The sequence below is a fragment of the Canis aureus genome, chromosome 10 (assembly GCF_053574225.1).
Source record: "Canis aureus isolate CA01 chromosome 10, VMU_Caureus_v.1.0, whole genome shotgun sequence".
Taxonomy (NCBI): domain Eukaryota; kingdom Metazoa; phylum Chordata; class Mammalia; order Carnivora; family Canidae; genus Canis; species Canis aureus.
The window spans coordinates 28,258,221-28,280,426 of NC_135620.1; the positions used below are offsets into that span (position 1 = coordinate 28,258,221).

The 22,206-nt window shown below is 38.9% G+C and overlaps 1 protein-coding gene across 10 annotated transcripts in view; it reads left to right on the forward strand.

Annotated features, from left to right (window-relative positions):
• The window catches only part of MATR3 (matrin 3), a 53,741-nt gene that overhangs the window by 14,544 nt on the left and 16,991 nt on the right, over window positions 1-22,206 (forward strand). For 2 of the 10 annotated variants that reach the window (XM_077911875.1, XM_077911878.1), the window contains exons 1-2: window positions 7,510-7,657; window positions 20,552-21,642. The exons of 3 other annotated variants lie outside the window; for them this stretch is intronic. In XM_077911875.1, coding sequence (XP_077768001.1) covers window positions 20,731-21,642 — 912 coding nt within the window. In that variant the 5' untranslated portion in view covers window positions 7,510-7,657; window positions 20,552-20,730. Of the gene's footprint in view, window positions 1-7,509; window positions 7,658-7,751; window positions 7,889-20,551; window positions 21,643-22,206 lie in introns of those variants that run through there. 5 more of the 10 variants (XM_077911884.1, XM_077911885.1, XM_077911877.1 and 2 more) reach the window with 4 other exon arrangements.

Consider the following 22,206-nt stretch of genomic DNA (forward strand, 5'->3'; position numbering starts at 1 on the left):
CCAGGATCGAGTCCCACGTCAGGCTCCCTGCATGGAGCCTGCTTCTCCCTCTGCCGGTGTCTCTGCCTCTCTCCCTCTCACCCTCCCTCTCTCTCTCTCTCTGTCTCTGTCTCTATGAATAAATAAATAAAATCTTAAAAAAATTTTTTTTTAAATTAAGTTTAGCTTCAGTAAGTATTGAATGAAAATAATGGATTTGTAGAAGATTTGTTGTATCAATTTAAGACATCGGTTAACTAAAATATACATGTGGCCTTTTGTTACTTTTTTTGGTAACCTATGTCTTTATAGTTAAAGTTTGTGAAACAGCTTTGTGTGTAAATTATAACTGGAAAAACCTCTTAACTAGCGGTCATTGTGCTGACAAGTAGGTGCCAGATTAAAACTTAGGTTATAAGCAGACTTAAATGGATAATTTTAGCATGTTTACTCTGGGGCTTTATAAAAATAAATAACCTTTGAATCTATGGTTTTGTCATTTTAGGATATTCCTGTAAGTATACTGCAGGACATGTGGCGTTCTACAACATTGACAACATTCACTGCATGTTGAGCATGTGCCAGAATTGGTAAACTCATTCTACATATCTTAATCTTCTCAACAGGCCTAAGAGATACTGCTGTTATTTGTCCAAGGTCACACAGTGGGCCCAGAAACTACTGTTGTGTTCAGTTAATCTGGCTCCAAAGCTAGAGTTTGACTTGGAACTTTTAAGTATGGTGCCCCCAAGTCTTTCCAACTAATTCTAATAAATAATTGCTTGCTTTCTTCAATCATCAAACTCATTTAGACTAAGGATTAACATCTTTCAGGGATTACTGAAATTATGTTTTTTTGTAGTTTCTTAAAACTATTCCAAATGCCAAATACCTTCTTTCAGGCTATCAGCATCTTGGCCACTGTTGTTGAAGTTTGAGGAGGCTTCTTTTTGCTCTTAACATACAAAGAATATATACAGACAAACCTGTGAACCTTGCCTTTAGCACCCATCTACTTCATTCTTCCTATCATATCATCTATAAATTTCTTAGATTTTTTTAAGGAAGGCCTCAGTGGGTCATACATTTCCACACTCAGGCTTGCCCTATGATAAATAATGTGTGTCATATTTTATTAAAATTATTTAGTGCTAGCCCTACTAAACTATGAGTTCAGTGAGGTTCAGAATAATAATTTCAAAACATTAAAAAATTGATCAGATATACTTTTTTGTCTTGTTTCTTTTTTTTTTTTTTTAAGATTTTATTTATTCATGAGAGACACACAGAGAGAGGCAGAGACACAGGTAGAGGGGGAAGCAGGCTCCATGCAGGGAGCCCAAAGTGGGGCTGGGTCTCCAGGATCACGCCCTGGGCTGAAGGCAGTACTAAACCGTTGAGCCACCTGGGCTGCCCTTGTTTTGTTTCTTTTAGAAAAAGAATGCAGGAGGAGAGGGAGAAAGTATCTTAAGCAGGCTCCAAGCCCAGTGTGAAGCCCAATACTGGGCTCAGTCTCACGATCCTGAGATCATGACCTGAGCTGAAATCAACAGTCGGACACTCAACTAAGATTCTTTTTTAAAGGATAGAGTTCCCATTTTATTTTTTAGTACTACACCTGCTAAAGTAGGGGCATAAAGAATTTATAGATACATATTATAAACAAACTTACATAATGGTACAACACAAGAAAAGTCATCCTGAGATTATTTCAACAATATATCAAGAATCCTCTCCCTAAAAAAAAAAAAAAGAATCCTCTCCCTATATGCTAAAACAGCATTTCCTAAAATTGCTAAGGGTCAACATTCCTAACCTATTAAAAGTGTCTTACTCCAAAAGGCTGTGTGATGCTTAATGAGGAAACCCTAGAAGTGATCCTACTAAGAAAAGAGCTTTGTTCAAAGTTGCTATCAAAGATAATTAGCAAAAAATTAAAAAGGGGGGGAGAAGTAAAAATCACTCATACATGGTAAGTTTACTTGGAAATATGTCTATGGGTGTCAGCTGAAAGGGGTTCATTGAAGTAACAAGTGATAGGTTTTAAGATAAGTTGGAAGGAAAATAAAGATAGGAATAATCACACATACAGAAGTTATGTACAATGAAGAAAACATTAAAGTACTGACAGACACAAATGAGACCTTAAATAGCAAATCATACCATGTCCAAGGAATATCAACATAAAAATAAATCTCCTAAAGAAAATGAAGTTAATAAAAATTCCAATAAAAATAACAGGATTATTGGGCAGCTCGGGTGGCTCAGCGGTTTAGTGCCACCTTCAGCCCAGGATGTGATCCTGTAGACCTGGGATCTAGTCCCATGTCTGGCTCCCTGCATAGAGCCTGCTTCTCCCTCTGCCTGTGTCTCTGCCTCTCTCTCTCCTTGTGTCTCTCATTAATAAATAAATAAAATCTAAAAAAAAAAACAGGATTATTTTTGTTGCTACACAAGTTGTAACGTTCATTTAGAAAATAAGAATAACCTTAATATTGTGAAAAATTAGAATCATAAAGGATAACTACACCTGCCAGATGTTAAAATGTTAGGAGTAAACTGTTGATACTGGCACCTGAATAGCTCACTCCATGAAAAGAACAGATAAAATGAAGTTCAGAAATAGACTCTAAATTAAAATTTAAAAGTACAATAAGAAAGCATGATTTTCCTTTATATAATCATGTAGTTAGTACCTTTGCATTCTAAGTTAAAAAAAAAAAACAAAACAAAATAAAATGAGTACTTAAAAGTAATGAATGATGTGACTAGATTTTTTAAAAATTCTGTATGAAGGGGCACCTGGCTGGCTCTATTAGTAGAGCATGCAACTCTAGATTTAAAGTATTTAAAAAGCAAATCTTTTAGTATACCACTATATAACAAACCACCTTAAAACAGTGGTTCAAACAAGTATTAAAAATTCTTTAGGTTGATAGGGCTCAGCTGGGTGGTAATGTTCTCCCATGGAACTCTAGCCATTTGGAGGCTTCACTCGGCTGGAGCTATAGACTGAAGTGCTTTGGTTCTTTTGATGTGGCTTCTTCACAGTGTTTGGGATTCTCACATGGCAACTGGGTTCCAAGTGGATGAGAAAAGATTTTAAAGGTCTAAAAAAGTCACTTCTGCATTCTGATGGTCAGCCATTTATAGGGCCCTTCCAGATGCAGGTAGAATGGAGATTGATTCGACTATGAGGAGTGGCAAAGAATTTGTGGGCATGTTTAGAATGTACATGTATATACACAAAGTGATAAATGGGTTTATGTAGGGGAACACAAGTTGGGGAAAACTGTTGTGTTCTTTGAATCTTATATTTATTACCTATTCAAAAATTCCTTCTTAGATTCCCTCTTGGGAAACCTCGGGGGGCTTGAGGTTGAGCATCTCCCTTCAGCTCAGGGCATGATCCCAGAGTCTCAGGATCAAGTCCCATATCAAGCCTCCCCAGAGGGAGCCTGCTTCTCCCTCTGCCTGTGTCTCTGCCTCTGTGTGTTTCTCATGAATAAATAAATAAAAATCTTAAAAAACAAAAAAAAACTCCCTCTTGTCTGCACCTACCCCATGCCACTGCTAAAAGAGCCATTGGTTAACAGTTGTCTATTTTTAAAAAGCTTGAAGTACAAGAATGACCTGGTTTCAGGGCATTAAATCTGTCAAAATAAGTAGATGGTGGGTTGTCAAGAGATTCTGAGGCTACAGCTCTGTTGAAAGCAGTATCAGGTAATGCTGAAAAGCTCAGGGTTTGGATTTATATAGAACTGGGTTCAAATTCTGACTTGTCACTATTTAGCTGCATCACCTCCAAGCTTCTTAATCTCTTACATAAAACAGGAATAATGGTACTTTACCCTTAAAATTATGGTAACAATTAGAAAGCATCAGCTACTTAGTGATTGTGGTATCAAAATACATGTCCTCAATATGTCTCCTGTGCAAAACTGTAAAAGGTCTTCATTATCAGCTCAAATCCAGACTCTCCTGGTGTTTAAAGTCTTATATAACATAGCTGTACCAAGCTTGTCGCTTGACCTTTCAGAGTCTCAGCAGAAATTCTTGCTTTGTAGCCTCATTCTTTATCATAGTGGTGCACACTTCGCCTACTCCCAAGTAACCCAAACTAGTATAGAGCTCTTAATTCATCTCTACTCAGAAACCAGATTTCTTGTTCATTCACCATCAGACTATACATGATCCTCAAGACCAGGTAACTGGTCATTGAATCCCCACCCTTTGTACTGTGTCCTTCGTGAAATAGGCATTTGATGACAAATCTTGTATCAAGTTTGGTTTCCAATGTGTCTTTTTGCTGATGAGCCACTAAGCAGATCCTCAGTAAATACTCTGATAGTTCGACTTTCTTCTTTGTATGATCACCAGATGGCATTACAGCCTTCTACAAAAACATGGGTAAGTACATTATCTTAGTTCTAAGATGCATTCCTGTTTCTTCATGAGGAACAGAGCTTCTTGTTTCATCTAAGAGCTGGAAACAACATAAAGGGAAGTCTTAGCCAATATTACTTGGAATCAAAGGCTCACCAAGTAGGAAGCAGGTAAGATTTTCAATGGAAGATGCAAGATTCACTGAGGAATTAGGATCTTCCAAAATTTGATTCCATAACTGGCTAGTAGACTTAAACATCACTTGTTCAGAGGAGCATCAGTTCTTCATGGTTAAACAACATACATGGAAAATACGGGATTGCAATTCCACTCTTCACCATGGCTATTTAAAAATTGTCCCTCACAGAAAACTTAGTCACAAAATTGAAGGCACCTAACTATAATTCCCAAGTCTTCAACCAAATCTATTAACTCCACACCATCCTCTCCATGCCTCCTGTTGAAGTACATGTCTGCTTTCTCTGGATCCTTTTCTTTCAGTGTCCATTACAAATTGTCCCTTCTTTAACCTTTTTTCTCTTTTTTTTTTTTTTTTTTTTTTTTTTTTTTATGAGAGACACAGAAAGGCAGAAACACAGGCAGAGGGAGGAGCAGGCTCCATGCAGGGAGCCCAATGTGGGACTCTATCCAGGGTCTCCAGGATCAGGCCCTGGGCTGAAGGCAGCGCTAAACCCCTGAGCCACCCAGGCTGCCCTAACTTGTTTTTTCAACCAAGCCTTTCCTGCCAACATTTTAATTGTGCTCCCATAGTAAGTGGTGCCTGGATGGCACAGTCGGTTGAACATCTGACTTAGTTTCAGCTCAGGTCATGATCATAGGCTCCAATGCCCCCTTGAGATTCTCCCCTCTTCCACTTGTGCTTTCTCTAAAGTAAATATTTTTCTAAAAAAGCCACAAAACTGGGGTGCCTGGGTGGCTCAGTCAGTCAAGCATCTGCCTTAGGCTCAGGTCATGATCCCAGGGTCCTGGGATTGAGTCGGGTTCCCTGCTCAGTGGGAAGCCTGCTTCTCCTGCTCTCTCTGCTTGCTGCATCCCGTGCTTGTGCTCTCTTAATATGTCAAAATCTTTTAAACACACACACATAAAACTGGCATAGTAAAGTGAAAAACTCAACCTTGCTTTCTCTAGTCTCCATAGCCAAACCTTTCCTGCAGTGGGTAGTTTCCAGCTTCCATTTCAATACACTTTGCACCTCCAGTCTGACTTCCTCTCCCACTTTACTGGAAACAAGTCTGTAACATTAAGGATGATGTCCACACTAGCTAAATCTTCTGTAGATGTTTTTAGTCCTAATTTTCCCTGTTCTTGTTTCATCGAAGAGCTGGAAACAACATAAAGGGAAGTCTTAGCCAAGATTACTTGGAATCAAAGGCTCACCAAGTAGAAAGCGAAGATTGAAAGCCCAGTTCAAAAATCCTGAGGTAGACTTTGAGAAACTACAGTAAGGCTGGTGGAAAGGGCCATCTCCCTGGGTTTTCAAATTTAAAAGCAGAGGGCCCCGCAGTCACCTGGAACCTCAAGTAAATTAGTGAATACAAATACTAATAGCTCTCAAATTTCACTCCCCTTCGCTTAGAGGACTCGACCTCTATTTTAGCTGTCAAGGTGGTACAATTTCTGTGCCTCCCTGCTCTTCCCAAAACTTTTTGTTCCCACCCTCCTTGTGCTTAATTTGAATTTGGTCTCCTTTGCCATTCAACTCTGCCTGATAAGCTTCTCAAGGTCCTAAGTCCTCTATTTTCACTGTATTGTCTCCAGCTTCTTTCAAATCCCATTGCTTCACTTATGTCCTTAACTCAGATGTGCCACTAACCCACATCTTTTCCCCCTGTGCTCAGGACCCATAAATCCACTCCTTTAAAATTGATGCCAAATAAATAAAAGCCAAACATCTTACCTTATGGTCTCTCCTCCTGGTACTCTGCAAGTGCCTGTTAACAGCACTGCTAACCATTGAGCTGTCATTCATCCAGAACACTTACCTTCCTCATCTTCCATATCTAGTCCTAGAGGAACTCTTCAGTTTTCTCCTGGTCTCCACTATCTTCTCAGAGGACTCCGAATGATTTTTCAAAGATGCAAATATGATTCAGCACAGTCAAGATCTTAAAAATTTGAGTGCTATTAGTATTTGTATTCACTAATTTAACTCAGGTTCCAGGTGACTGCGGGGCCCTCTGCTTTTATTTTTTATTTTTTTAAATTTATTTATGATAGTCACACACGCACACACACACACACACAGAGAGAGGCAGAGACACAGGCAGAGGGAGAAGCAGGCTCCATGCACCGGGAGCCCGACGTGGGATTCGATTCCGGGTCTCCAGGATCGCGCCCCGGGCCAAAGGCAGGCGCCAAACCGCTGTGCCACCCAGGGATCCCTATATATATATATTATTTATTTATTTATTTATTTTAGAGATTTTATTTATTTATTCATGAGAGACAGAGAAAGAGAGGCAGAGGGAGAAACAGGCTCCACACAGGGAGCCCGACGTGGGAGTCGATCCCAGGTCTTCAGGATCACACCCTGGGCTGCAGGCGGCGCTAAACCGCTGCCCCACCGGGGCTGCCCCCCTCTGCTTTTAAATTTGAAAACCCAGGGAAATGGCCCTTTCCTCCAGCCTTACTGTAGTTTCTCAAAGTCTACCTCAGGATTTTCACATGTGCAATTCGGGAACCTCCATCAGACTCGAGTGTCCTACATTCAATCAAATTCAAAGTGGCGGCGGTGTTTTGGGTGGACTGATGGAGGTTCCCGAATTGCACATGTGAAAATCCTGCCATCTTTCCCCGTCTGGCGCTCGCTACTATTCCTCGGCAAATACTGAGAGAATAATCAGAATAGAAATCGGGTCTAAGCTAGTGACCTGCGACTCGCTTCTAACACATACCCTTATTTAAATTTCGCACCATGAAGTTTAAGGGCTGGGAAAAAGCTTTGAGGACTGGGACTCGAACCCGTAAATTGCGGCTCTCTATCCATTTCCCGCCACAGGCGGGCTGCAGGATTAGAGAACAACGACCGCGGTGGAGGGCGCGGGTGGTGTGCGCGCCCAGAGTAGGGGGGAGGGGCCGGCGCGCGCCGAGACAGGACCTGCGAGCGGGGGGCGGGGGGGGGGTGGACTCTCGCGAGAGCAGGTTTGTTCTTGGGCTGCAGCCGCCGCTGCCACCTCTTACCAGCGCCGTTGCTGCGGGGGATTGTGGGAGCCTCCGCGTCCCGCTCGCTGGGAGAGAGGTACCTCTCCTTTTCCCTCTCCCTTTCCTTAAGGTAGGCGTGAAGCGGGTAAGAATCGGGGTGGGGTGGCCGGGGGCTCTCGGCGTCCGCCGGGAGGAGGCAGCGACGGCGACAGGGGCCGCGGGGAGCCGGCGGCGCGCCTTTCTTGCTCGCTCCCGCTCGCCCGCTCTGCCTCCCTCCTCGCTGCGTATGTGAGCCGCCTGATCGGCGGCCGCCATGTTAGGAGCGCAGTGGCGGCGCAACCAGCCTCCTCGGGCGGCGGAGGTGAGCGGTCCCGGAGGGAGACCTGCGGCCAGCCAAGGGCCCGGGGTGCGGAGGAAGAGTCAGGGGGCGCCGAGGGCAGCCGATCGGCCGAGCTTACCGCGTCCTGGGCTTGCTGTGGGCGGGGGCGGGACCAAGAGCCCGTTACACGCGGGCTGGTGCTCTGAGGCGAAGGGAGGAGCGCGCTCGAGGCCTGAGGGACTGACTGTCCATAGGGGGCCTGCCGTTTGGGGAGAATAGTTAAAGCAGCGAAGTCTTGGGATAGCGCCAGCCCCAGATAGGTGTGTGTTTCTTGTTGTTGTTTTTTTTTCTCTTTGCCCCTTTAAAATGTGCCGCAAAATGGAGGATTTCGCAGATTCAAAAGCTGCCATTTGAGTAGCGTTTCTTTCTTCTCTTGGTGTCACGGCCTTCGCTCTGCTTTTGGCCCATAGCTTCATAGCGCCCCCTAAGACTCCCTGTCCCCCGCCCACACACATGCGCGCGGGATTTTAGCCGGACCTCAGAAACAATTCCTCCCCACCCCCATCGCGTAAAAATGGCCGAAAAATGAAACGTTAACGCTTGTTTTTCGTATTGCGTCGTGGAGAAAGCCTTCTGCTGTAGGCTGCGAGCCAAGAGACTTGTTTAAAGAATCCCCTCCTATTCCTTTTCTTTTTATTAAGGTATTATCAGTCTGCGTTCCCCTAAAGAAGATCGTGTGTTGTGGGACCTTCCGGTTTCCAGACAAAGGGTTTGGAGTACCGTGGTGTATTCGGCACATCGTTGTTCTTTTCATTGCTAGCCTTGTGCCGTGTTCGGGGTTTTACAGGGACTTTTCCCGTTTGCCGTGGAAGAATTCTCCTAGATGTTTTTCTTCCTGTGTGCCCTATACTGTGGAATATTCCTATTGGATCAGTTACCGTTTTCCAGACAGATATTTCTAGAACGCTTATGGCGATTCCGAAATTTCTAGTTTTTCAAGCGCACTGGAATATGTGAGAGTCGTTGATTTCCCAGGTCTTCGTCATGAGATTTTTGTCTTGATGCTGCGTTCTGTGGAATAGACTTTGGTTTAAGATTTTTAAGTAGTGGATAAATTTAAACAGTTGTACCCCGCGGGCAAAAATTCTATTTTAGGCTGTTTTCATAAAGGTTGAAAATAAAATTTGTTTTTGAAAAGTCAATAGCTCAGTCATCTGCGCAGTCTGTCGTCATAATTTTTCAACAGTAATGTTTTAGAAATGGAAGGTGGAGAAAGATTTTTGTTGCAAATACGCTGTTTGCCTTTTGCACTTAATGTTTTTCAAACTCAAAATTGAACACAAAGTACTAAATGAGAATTGTTCTGGTTTGTTATGTAAGATTGGGAGAAGAGATCTTTAGCTGGAATATGTTTGTGGTGAAGTGCTTTAAATTTAAAATTCTTGCCTTGCAGTTAACATTTATATTTATATGGCTAAATCATTAACGTGTATTTTACTCCGAGAGGACGTTTTCACTTTGGCGTTTCACTCAACTCCCTTCTCAGCTGTGTGTAAGTGAAGTTGCCTTTACAAAGCATTTTGAAGTAATTTGAGAGGATTTAGCCACTTTTGATCTGATCCTTACGTTAAAGAAGTCTTTAAACATACAAAATTCGTTAGTGCTTTTAGGATATGCAATCGCTAAATAATAGTACAAGTGAGTTAATGATACGTAAACAAAGGGTAACATGAGGAAAGCAAGAAAATTGTCTTAGGTGACTTCAGAAATGTAATTTAGATTCCTAATTTTATAGAAAAGATTAAACTCAAGAAGGTGATGGCAATATAAACAGAGGCAGTGCTGCGGGTGTGTTCTAGAACACTTGAAATTTTTTTGGGTACTTGATTCAGACTCCTGTTACAATACATAGCCTTAAAAATGGAAGGACTATACTTAAAGGAATTTATCCTAGAGGAAGAGTATACAAAAGATTTGTGTACATAATGTTGATATAAGTTACCAAGTTTACTACAAATATAAAAGATTTAATACTTAGAGATGTGCTAATTTTACAGTGTGGTTATTGGATGTAAATCTATATAGCTTTTTTTTTTTTTTTTAAGATTTTATTTATTCATTCATGAGAGACAGAGAGAGAGGGGGGCAGAGACACAGGCTGAGAGAGAAGCAGGCTCCATGCAGGGAGCTTGATAAGGGACTCATTCCAGGACTCCAGGATCACGCCTTCAGCTGAAGGCAGGTGCTCAACCGCTGAGCCACCCAGGCGTCCCTATATAGTTTTTTAAAACCATTTTTTTAAGAGGAGGGTAATGATGAGAAAATAATAGAATATATTACTTGAAAAGAACATAATAAAACTGCTGATCCCAAATTTGATGCCTTTTTTTGTTTGTTTTTTTAAAGGAACTTGTGAATAAGCATAAAAATAGAGATGTGCCAAAACACGTTAGCTCTGGATTTGGTGTTGGCATTATGGTTGATTTATATTTTTTTCCTTGTGTTTTTCTGAGATTTCCACAACAAATTAGTTATTTATGTGGGGGGGGGGAGCGGTGAAACATTTTTATACATGCTATACTGCTTTTTTTTTTTTTTTTTAAGATTTATTTATTTATTCAGAGAAAGCGAAAGAGAGGCAGAGACACAGGCAGAGAGAGAAACCGGCTCCATGCAGGGAGCCCGACGTGGGACTCGATCCCAGGTCTCCAGGATCACACCCCGGGCTGCAGGCGGCGCTAAACCGCTGCGCCACCGGGGCTGCCCTACATGCTATACTGCTTAAAAGACCAGTATCTCATGTTTTGTTTGTTTAGGACCTCAATTATTTTTAAGGGGAATTGAGATAAAAGTGAACCAATTTGTTGAAGTCTGAAATGCAGAGTATTCAAAAGTGACAAAAAGTATTGTTTATTATATAAGATACTTTGGTTATTACCTGTAGACAATGGAGGAATCCGAAGGCATCCTTATGTAAGAATATTTAATTAACCAGTATGGGGACTGATGGTGATGAGGTTACAGTGTGAAATGAAGTCATTATAAACTATTTTGAGAATGATCAAATCAAGGAATGGGGAATAATAGTTTGTTAAATTGTTCTTCGAAGCACATCTTTTAGTTAAAGGTACTTTTATTTATTTTTTTAAAGAGATCTTATTTATTTATTCATGAGAGATACAATGAGAGAGAGAGACAGGCAGAGGGAGAAGCAGGCTCCATGCATGGAGCCCGATGTGGGACTTGATCCCCAGACTCTAGGATCCTGCCCTGGGCTGTAGGCAGACGTTAAACCGCTGAGCCACCCAGGGATACCCTAGTTAAAGGTACTTCTTAAAAAAAAAAAAAAAATACATACTTTGTTTTATTTATTTATTTTTAATTTATTTTATTTTTTATAATTTTTAATTTTTATTTATTTTAATTTAATTATTTATTTTTAATTCTGTTGGCTTTTTTTTTTTTTTAAGATTCCATTTATTTATTCATAGACACAGAGAGAGGCAGAGACACAGGCAGAGGGAGAGGGAGAAGCAGGCTCCCTGCAGGGTCTCCAGGATCACACCCCAGGCTGCAGGCGGCGCCAAACCGGTGTGCCACTGGGGCTGCCCTACTTGTTTTTTAAATATAGTCTTCTTTCATTTAGAGTTTCACTAAAGCTGTCCCACATTTGTGCCAACAGGTTCTGAGTGGACTTGATTTTGGGGTGAACAATACTGTATTCTTTGAGGGTGGGATGGAAGGGTTGTAGACAGTGTAGTTTCACAATATTTTTTTATATAGTGGTTATTCCATGTATATGGGGTAACACTATCCAAGGAAATAAAGCTCTGTAATTTATAATTCTTGGCTATGTATCGGGCCTTCTTGTTGGATCATTAAGATTGAGAGCTCTGAAAATCTTGATTTAGAGAAAAGAAAGTTCACATGTAGAAAATTTTATCAGATGAAACTAGAGCAGAGAGAAAAGCCAGTGGTTTGAGAGAATTGTATGTGTGTAGCCTTCAAAAGATACTTGTAAATGGTTTTTAAAATTTGCTACTTTAGCTTTTTATTTATTGCTGCCTGTTTATCTTAAGCTTAAATATAAACTTGTAATACAATAGGAGTTACATGATAAAGTGCTGTGTTATCTTGCCTGACAAAATTACTGTGACAGGTCTGAGTAGATGGAGTGCCTTTGATATGATGCAGCTTCCATATGATTTCCAACTGTTTATCAAACTTTAATGTTCTCTGCGTATATAAGGCTCAAAACTTTGAAATTAAACAATTTACAGGAAAAAGCAATGAAATCTTAGGTTTAAATTTTTTTAATTTATTTTTTTATTTAAAGATTAAAAAAAAAAAACTTATTCATGAGAGACATGGAGGGAGAGAGGCAGAGACACAAGCAGAGGGAGAAGCAGGCTTCCTGCAAGGAGCCGGATGTGGGACTCTATCCCTGATCCCAGGATCATGCCCTGGGCAGACACTCAGTCGCTGAGCCACCCAGACGTCCCAAATTTTTAAAAATTTAGTTAAAAATTTTGTTTTAGCTGTAAGTTTTTCCAAAGTTCAAAGGCTAATTGATATAAAGAACCCGCTTTTTTCTGGAAAGTTTTTTAAATGGCAGATCTCTGACATTTCTCTTGGACTCACAGTCCCAGTAGCTTGTGGTTGTTGATGCTTATCTTAAAATACAAACCAATTTAGTAGGAAAACAAAAAAAGATGAATGAAGAGGGAGGGTGGGGTAATTCATCCCAGCTATTGCTGCTGGATAAAAGCAAAGGGTGATACCTATGGTGGATGACATCCTGGGCAGCAATAAATGCAATGAGTATGGAAAATAATCAGTTGATACTAGGTCTAAATTGGATCTTTGATTTGTAGTATTACTGGTTGCTAATGAGGATAAATAGCCTTCGGATCTTTCAAGGTGATTTGTATGTTTTTTTGTTTTTTTTTTTCTCCTTTGTGGTAATTAGTAGGATACTAAATATCTTCCTCTGGTATGGTAATTTATAGAAGAACCTAATCCATATGTAAAAATTTAAAGTGTTTCAGCCTCTATTGGAAAAGGAAAAATAGTATCAAAGAAGTACAAACATTTGTACTTAAAAATTCTTAATGTAAGAAAATGTGACAGTGGGCTTTTAATGCTTAACTGAGTATCCTTGTGTGGGCTGTAGTATTCTGGAAGAGTACCACAGAGGGAGGGAGTTTAAAACTTGAAGCTTCAGGAGACACCAATAAATATTTATACCAACATTCTTGGTAATGGCAGGAAACTGGAAACAGCCTAAATGTTCATCATCTACGGAATAAGTGAGCATATGTGCCATGTGGTGTGTATATTGCTGTGAAATGTAGGTTTATTTCATGTATAAATGAGTTTTTTAGAAGTAGGTAAGAAAAGTACATATGTATTAAGTCAGTTTGTATGAAATGCAGAAATGCAAAGTTAACACTTTTTTAAAAAATGTATATATTAAATAAAACTTAAAAACCAAGGGATTGCAGAAAGGGAAGAGCAGTGCACTGGAAATTGATAGGTAGAAGATATCTAAGATGTTGTTAACATTCCTTTTCTAAACTTGAGTATTTTTATACTCTGGTTTGTACAATGCATGATATAAAGGGGGGCAGTGCTGAGTCTTAAGAGAATTACTGGTATTAAGTGAAGAGAAGGAAAGTCCAGCAAATACATTTACACAAGTAGTGAGCAGTCCCTGTAACTGTTTATAAAATTTTTGGCGTAAGGTGTTGGCTTATGGTGGAAAAAAATAGATTGAGAGAAGTAGAATGCAACTAATACCTGAAAGGTACTGAAAATCATGGTGTATATTTGATGTGGTAAGTAGTAGGGGGCAGTGTGGGGTGTTTTGTTTGCTTTTTGTTTTGTTTTAGCAGGGGAGTATATAAAATAGTTTTAGGGGGTTTTTATTGAAATCTGTAAACATTGATGCAAAGAGGGATCAATGAAAGACAAGAGGACTAGTGATCTCCAGTAAGGTTATGGCAGAGAGATAAGGCCTTTGTTTTCTTGTTTGTTTTTAAAGATTTTATTTACTTATTCTTGAGAGGCAGAGAGAGAGGGCAGAGGGAGAAGCAGGCTCCCTGCAAGGAGCCCAATGCAGGACTTTATCCTGGGACTCCAGGATCAGGCTCTGAGCCAAAGGCAGACACTCAAGTGCTGAGCCACCCAGGTGTCCCGGATGAGAAGATAATTTAAAGGTAGATTGGTAATAGAGAATAAAGGAAGAGATTTAATCTGTCCAATTCCCCTAAGCCTATGCTGCTTTTTCTTTAGCATGATCTAGGTTAATACCAGTGTCATTCATTCATTCATTTATTTTTTTTTTAAGATTTTTATTTATTTATTCATAGACACAGAGAGAGAGAGAGGCAGAGACACAGGCAGAGGGAGAAGCAGGCTCCAAGCAGGGAGCCTGATATGGGACTCGATCCCGGGTCCCCAGGATCACACCCCAGGCTGCAGGCAGCGCCAAACCGCTGAGCCACCGGGGCTGCCCTCATTCATTCATTTAAAGATTTTATTTATTTATTCACGAGAGAGAGAAGAGGCAGAGACATAGAGGGAGAAACAGGCTCCCTGTGGGGACCGTGATGCAGGACTTGATCACAGGACCAGGGATTATGACCAGAGCCGAAGGCAGATGCTTAACCACTGAGCTACCCAGGTGCCTCACTACCAGTGTTTTATTTCTTAAAATTTTTTTAAGATTTTATTTATTCAGAGAGACACAGAGAGAGGCAGAGACACAGGCAGAGGGAAAAGCAGGCTCCATGCAGGGAGCCTGATGTGGGACTTGATCCAGGTCTCCAGGATCATGCTGAAGGTGACGCTAAACCGCTGAGCCACCGGGGCTGCCCACTACCAGTGTTTTTTAAAGCTTACTTGCAGTTTAGTAGCAAAATTCAAATATGAATTCTGACTTTGAATATAAATGAATGAGATGCTAAAGTTGACATAGGAAATAGGGAATACAGTGCAAGGGGAAGGTTTATAAGCTCTTTTATTGGTATATTTCTGGGCCATTCCTTTTTTTTTCCTTTTTTTTAAAGATTTTATTTATTTGAGACAGAGCAAGAGAGGGAGAGGCAGAGACAGGCAGAGGGAGAAGCAGGCTCCATGCAGGGAGCCCGATGTGGGACTCCATCCTGGGATCACGCCCTGAGCCGAAAGCTCAACTGCCGAGCCACCCAGGCATCCCTGGCTCATTCCTTTTGCATCTAAAGTTTTTCTCCTTGGTTGTTTGGATCATCTACAGAGAGAAGTCATAGTAGATGATTACTATGATATTGACCATGTACCAGAAACCATTCTAAGTGTTTTGTGTGAACTAATTTATTAAATGTTTATAGCCTTATGAAATAGGTATTATTTTCATTCCCATTTTACAAATGAAAAAACAAATGTTGATTAGCGCAAAGTCAAGCAATTTTGTAGTAGAAGTAGCATTCACATGAAGGTATTTGGTAAAAATCTCCATATACACCAAATTAAAGAGTTGTACAAATGTTTATGGAAATCAGGAGTTGAACATAAAGTGGAAGGAAAAGTCTTAAGGGTGCAGAATGGCACCTTGAGGAAAACCACTAAATATAAGTAGAGAAAAAAGTAAGCCAAGCTAGTATCAAAATCAAATTGAGTCACAAATGTCAGGTAAATGGAGTAACTTTCTATCCTGTATTGCTTTAATCTAAAAATACTTAATGTCTAATTGAAAAATCGCTAAGAAAAATGTTTTAAGTGTAGGAAAAAGAAAAATACTGCAAGCCTCAATAGAAGTCCCTTCTGATTAACATGTTTTCTGTTTTAGCAGCTGAAGGCACTTTGCAACAAACACTCTTTTATCATTAGATGCCTAAGGACCAAGAAGTGGGCTAGAAGTTGAATCAGGTCTGTAAAATGGATTAAAAATGATAATTGTAAAGGACTTTTAAAAAATACTGGAATTTTATTTAGCCTTCTCAGTGCTACATTTTACAGTGTTTTTGTTTCTCCTGTTGTGTAATGAGGCACATATGGCCTTCCACAAAACTTAAATGAATTGAGCTGGAACTATATTTCCTAAGAGGCTTACTATTAGTAGTTCATTTTATTCTGGGGTGAAAAAAAACCTTTTAATTCACTCAAAGGTGTACGATACTAAAATGAGATTATAGCACCGAAGAACCGCAGATTAAAGTATAAGGTTTTAAAGTGGTGTTTTTTGTTTTTTAGATTATTTATTTATTTATTTATTTATTCATTCAGAGAGAGAGAGGCAGAGACAGAAGCAGGCTCCATGCAGGGAGCCCGAAGTGGGACTGGATCCCAGTCTCCAGGATCAGGCCCCGGGCTGCAGGCGGCGCTAAACCACTGTGCTACCGGGGCTGCCCCTAAAGTGGTTTAAACTCTATATAAAAGATTGAATAATTCCTCAAGATACTAAGATCCATTTTTAAAGACCAAACCTTTTTATATTTTATTTTATTTTTTATTTTTTCATGAGAGACAGAGAGAGAGAGGCAGAGACACAGGCAGAGGGAGAAGCAGGGTCCCCACGGGGAGTGTGATGTGGGACTCGATCCCAAGACCACAGGACCATGACCTGAGCCAAAGGCAGATGCTCAACCGCTGAGCCACCCAGGCATCCCTAAAAACCAAACCCTTAAAACGAGATACAAGTTAGAAAATCTCTAAGGAAAGATAGAGATGTGAACTAACATTAAAATGAAAATTTACTGACTGAAGATAGAAACTATATTGGTGAATTTTAAGATCATTATAAAATTAGTGAGAAGCTTTAAAATATAAGGAATAATTAACTCTATAGTATAACGGGAAATGAGTTAGGAGCTTGGTTTAAAAATTCTGACCACAAGAGTCTATGCTTTTGTGCGATTGATGAGAAAAGTCAAGCAGCTACCTTCAGAAATGATGCTTCTTTGAAATTAAACTTTCCCTGCCGTCTATTAGTGACGAGATTAGAATTTTTTTGCTGTATTTGTATTGTTGGTTGATACCTTAAACATATTTGGCATATTTTCACATGAATAATTTAACGTATCACAAGAGTGTTTGGCTTTCCTAGAACTTTTGGGAAATCCTGAAAATTTCTTAACACACTTGTGTGTTTTTAATTCAGAAGGGGAAAAATAAGCTACAGTGTTCTAGCTGTTGCTCTTTGAGTTTTTGTAAGATTAAAGGGTTAAAATAATGTCAGTATAAAGATTTTTTATAAGTATCTTTACTAGCTTTTATGATTATACATGAATTAAATATATGATTTTTTTAGGGCACATTTATTTCACATATTTGAGAACATAGTTTTAAGAAATTGTTATTTTACATAAGAAATGTAGATGTGGAACAACCATTTGCTTCTTTCTCTTCACCATGAACTTTGCAGGTGTGTTAAGCTATAATCGCTTACTGTAATATTTTAGTATTCCACTTTTAATTGAAGAAAATCCAACAAAACTATTGATGGAATGGGGAGAATTGAATGTTAACTATAAATGAAACCTTTTGGAGGAACCCTGGTGGCTTACCGGTTTAGAGCCACCCACAGCCCAATGTGTGATCCTGGAGACCCAGGATCGAGTCCCACGTCAGGCCCCTGCATGGAGCCTGCTTCTCCTTCTTCCTGTGTCTCTGCCTCTCTCTGTGTGTGTGTCTCTCATGAATAAAATAAAATCTTAAAAAAAAAAAAGAAACATTTCTTAACCATACATATAGTATTCAGATGTTGAATGTGAAGTTAACATTTTTAGTGGCATTTACACTGGTCATGAACTAGCTTAACTTACAGGTTAATTATTTAGAATTGTCTAATGTTTCCTGCTTTTAGGGTGTGTTGCTTTTTTTTGGGAGTGAGAGGGTTTTTTTTGTTGTTGTTTTTTTTTTGCATTGATGGGGATTAAGATTTTAAATGGAGGGATCCCTGGGTGGCGCAGCGGTTTGGCGCCTGCCTTTGGCCCAGGGCGCGATCCTGGAGATCCGGGATCGAATCCCACATCGGGCTCCCGGTGCATGGAGCCTGCTTCTCCCTCTGCCTGTGTCTCTGCGCCTCTCTCTCTCTGTGTGTGTGACTATCATAAATAAATAAAAAAAAAAAAAAAAAAAAAAAGATTTTAAATGGATAAATTAGATTATGACATTATATTCTACATTAGGAATCACAAAGGAACTACTTTTGAACTTACTTAACCTCTAGTATAGCATACTATGGGAAGGCAATTTTATGATACGGGGAAGAACAGTATAATCTTAAACATCTCAGTGTTGTGCTAACCTTAATAGGCAGTAGGTCTTGCTTATATGAGCCTTTTAAAATGGCTTGTCATTTTATTATCACTGACCAAAGATACTAAAGGAACTATTTTCATAAGTGCTCTTTAAACAGTGCTTTCATGTCTGATTTCTCTCAATTTCTTTGTTTTAATGAAAAAAAAATTAAGACTTCAGTTATTTGTGTTTCAGTCAAAAGTCTGACTTAAGTCACTTTTCAAAAATAATGTTCTCATGTCCTTGTGTGGGGCTGCATTTAAGTTGAAACTCTGAGTCTCAAAAATATTAAGGTTAGTCTTAAGAGATTACAAGTTGTCATGGGATTTACATTGTTTGTCTTGCTCTTTTTCTGAGTTTTTCTGACATCCATTTTCTGTTTTGTCTTAAGGTTATCTTTTATCTTTACTTCTCTTAACCTTTCCTTTTTACAGATCCACCCTTTTTTATATGTGCTACAAAAAATAATTGAGATCTCTAATCCAGCAATCATTTCTTTAAAGTATGATCAATTAAAATTTTTTACATAGTCACGATACTATTGTATAATTTTCCTGAGGGAAAGGAATAGTCCTTAAAAAAAAAAGAAAACTGGTTTTTCTGTACGAAACAGCTTTGTAACATGAAGGGCAAAACTGCCATTAATAGTAATATTGCTACTTCAAAATGCTGGTTTTGAAAAGCCCTCTATAAAGATTTTTATCTTTTAAAATAAATAAATGAAAATTTAGAGGGTCCTAATAATGTTTGCACAGTATTTCAAATGCCATTCTGTATGGCATTTTTTGTAAGATACACCAAGGAAACTGTCATCTGAAAATGTTCACTTACTCTTGTCTTAATTATTCTTTAAGTGGTCTGGTGTAAATAGTTTATATAGTAGATCTCATCTAGAACTAGTTTCTTTAGTATCTTTTCTCAATTTCATCTCTCTTGGTGTGCAAAAACATCTTCTGTAATTCCAACCACCTCTGATAGCATTTCGTGTCTTTTTAACTTTGTTACATCTTTTTGTAAAATCTAACTAAGTCTTGCCTGCAACTTTTTTTTACACTTCCTCTACCACTGTTATGTCCAGTGTTTCCTCCTTGCTTTATTCGATCATTGGTGGAATTGGTCCCATAATAGACTTGTAACTATTGAATATTGCCCAATTTTTAATGTAATAAAGTTTAATAGTATTAAACTACCAGTGCTTAGGTATATGAATGATCATATGTATGATACTTAAGACAGCAATGCTTCTTAGTTGAATTACATAGCAAACAACTTTAGACCTCAATATATAGTTGTGATAATAAAAATTTATTTCATCAAGAGCATTTGTTTATGTATATCATTTGATATTTTATGAGAGTCATATGAAAATGCCTTGCAAGTTCCTCTGTAACAAGTTGAGATGAAATACGGTTTAAGGAAGGTAATGAAAGTAATTTCATCCAGAAACATTTCTTGGGGGATTGATTGTGTTCAGAATTTAAAATTTCCAGGTGATTGGGTTATTCTCGTGAAAAGTTTATGGAAATCTGTGTAAGCACAATATCATTTTCATTTTTACCTGTATTGAGCTCTAGAGGTTCTGTCGCTCTGAGTATCAAATGAGCTTTGATGAATGTTAACTTAGAGGGGAGTTTCACTTCTTTAAATCACCTATACTTCCTATACCTGGGTTTTTTCTTGGAAGTTCTCCTATTTCTATATTGACCATACTTAGTTCTCCTTACTTTTTAAAATTAGAAATGAAATAAGCACTGCCTGATTGAGGATGGACAATAAGAAGGCAGTTAGTTATATGGCTTAAATTTGTGCAGAAATCCTTAAACTAGAAAGTCACTTATTTTTTTCTTCACATCTGTCTTTACCTCAAATTGATTTTGCTGCATAAAGGTCTCAACTATTGTGTTTGGTCTTAGATCTTAGACTAGGTACTTGACTCCTAAGCTTCATTTACTTGTGATTTTGCTTGGTTCTTTCTGATAGTAATAAATAGGTCTCATTTTCTAAAGCAGAATACAACTGATTCATCTTTGACTTGCTGACCTTGATTTTTTTGTTTGTTTTTAGTCTTCTCCTGGAACTTAAACATCATATTATAGGGTGTATTTTTATTCTTTCAAAAGAAGAGACCCATCTATATTTTTACTGAAATTTTGATGTACTCAGACATCTAATCCTTCAATTGAAAATGTTTTTAAATTCAGTATGAAATTCCCTTTAATAAACTTTAGCATGAAAGACTTTTTAAATATCTATATGCAGGCTCTGCATACTTCTGGAATCTGTTTAAGATATGTAATAAATTCCTTGTAAGTTTGAGATCTTAAATGTTTTTTTTTTAATCAACATGATGCATAAGTTTTTTTTCTAAAAAAAACAGCATCTACTTAAAGGGATTTATGACTAAAATTGCTTATTTTTCTACAGAGTTGTCTGCTGGTTCTCAGCTTGAAGAAGATTCTACAGTCCTTATTGATCCTTTTTTCTTGGCGTTACCATTTTTTGAAGCAAAGTTAACCTAGTTTGCTAGTTCGAGCTTTCTTTTTGGCCTTCTTTTAAAAAAAATTTTTTTTAAGTCTATAAACTAGACAAGAGATAGTTCTACAATGTCCAAGTCATTCCAGCAGTCATCTCTCGGTAGGGACTCGCAGGGTCATGGGCGTGACCTGTCTGCAGCAGGAATAGGCCTTCTTGCTGCTGCTACCCAGTCTTTAAGTATGCCAGCATCTCTTGGAAGGATGAACCAGGGTACTGCACGCCTTGCTAGTTTAATGAATCTTGGAATGAGTTCTTCATTGAATCAACAAGGAGCTCATAGTGCACTGTCTTCTGCTAGTACTTCTTCCCATAATTTGCAGTCTATATTTAACATTGGAAGTAGAGGTCCACTCCCTTTGTCTTCTCAACACCGTGGAGATGCAGACCAGGCCAGTAACATTTTGGCCAGCTTTGGTCTGTCTGCTAGAGACTTAGATGAACTGAGTCGTTATCCAGAGGACAAGATTACTCCTGAGAATTTGCCCCAAATCCTTCTACAGCTTAAAAGGAGGAGAACTGAAGAAGGCCCTACATTGAGTTATGGTAGAGATGGCAGATCTGCTACACGGGAACCACCATACAGAGTACCTAGGGATGATTGGGAAGAAAAAAGGCACTTTAGAAGAGATAGTTTTGATGATCGTGGTCCTAGTCTCAACCCAGTGCTTGATTATGACCATGGAAGTCGTTCTCAAGAATCTGGTTATTATGACAGAATGGATTATGAAGATGACAGATTAAGAGATGGAGAAAGGTGTAGGGATGATTCTTTTTTTGGTGAGACCTCGCATAACTATCATAAATTTGACAGTGAGTATGAGAGAATGGGACGTGGTCCTGGCCCCTTACAAGAGAGATCTCTCTTTGAGAAAAAGAGGGGCGCTCCTCCAAGTAGCAATATTGAAGACTTCCATGGACTCTTACCGAAGGGTTATCCCCATCTGTGCTCTATATGTGATTTGCCAGTTCATTCTAATAAGGTGAGTTAATGCAACAGATACTTCTAATTTCTTTTACATTGTAGTGCCTATTCTGTATTTACCTATATCTTTTACTCTAATTCTGTAGTCTGGTGACACTGAGTTGATCGAGAATTTTTATGCTTTTGAGAACACTTTATTTGGAAGGTAATTGTTTTTGAGCGTTAAACCAGGGCTTTACATTAATACAATCTACCTAGATTACTTCTGGCCACAAAGCTGTCATCCACTGAGATTATCTTGTTGGTTTTTGGCATCAATATGTTCTTCTTAATCATATATTTAAGCAGGTTTTTTTTGTCTGCTTTGTTGAATTGTTTTAAGTATTTTTTTTTTTTTTTTTTTTTTTTTGCAGTCAATGTGCTCTGCCATTCAGGATGCTAGATTTTAGCTCTCCATCTGTCTTGATTGCTGATTTGTATGTAGTAAAGATGTATTCTTGAACAATTCTCTTTTTTTCCTTATCTGTGGCTACAGGGAAAGAGTTAATGTAGAGCCCTGGTGTTTGTTTCAGTATGTTTCATATTTTAGATTAGTTCATTCTTCTTTTTTAATTTCCCTTTA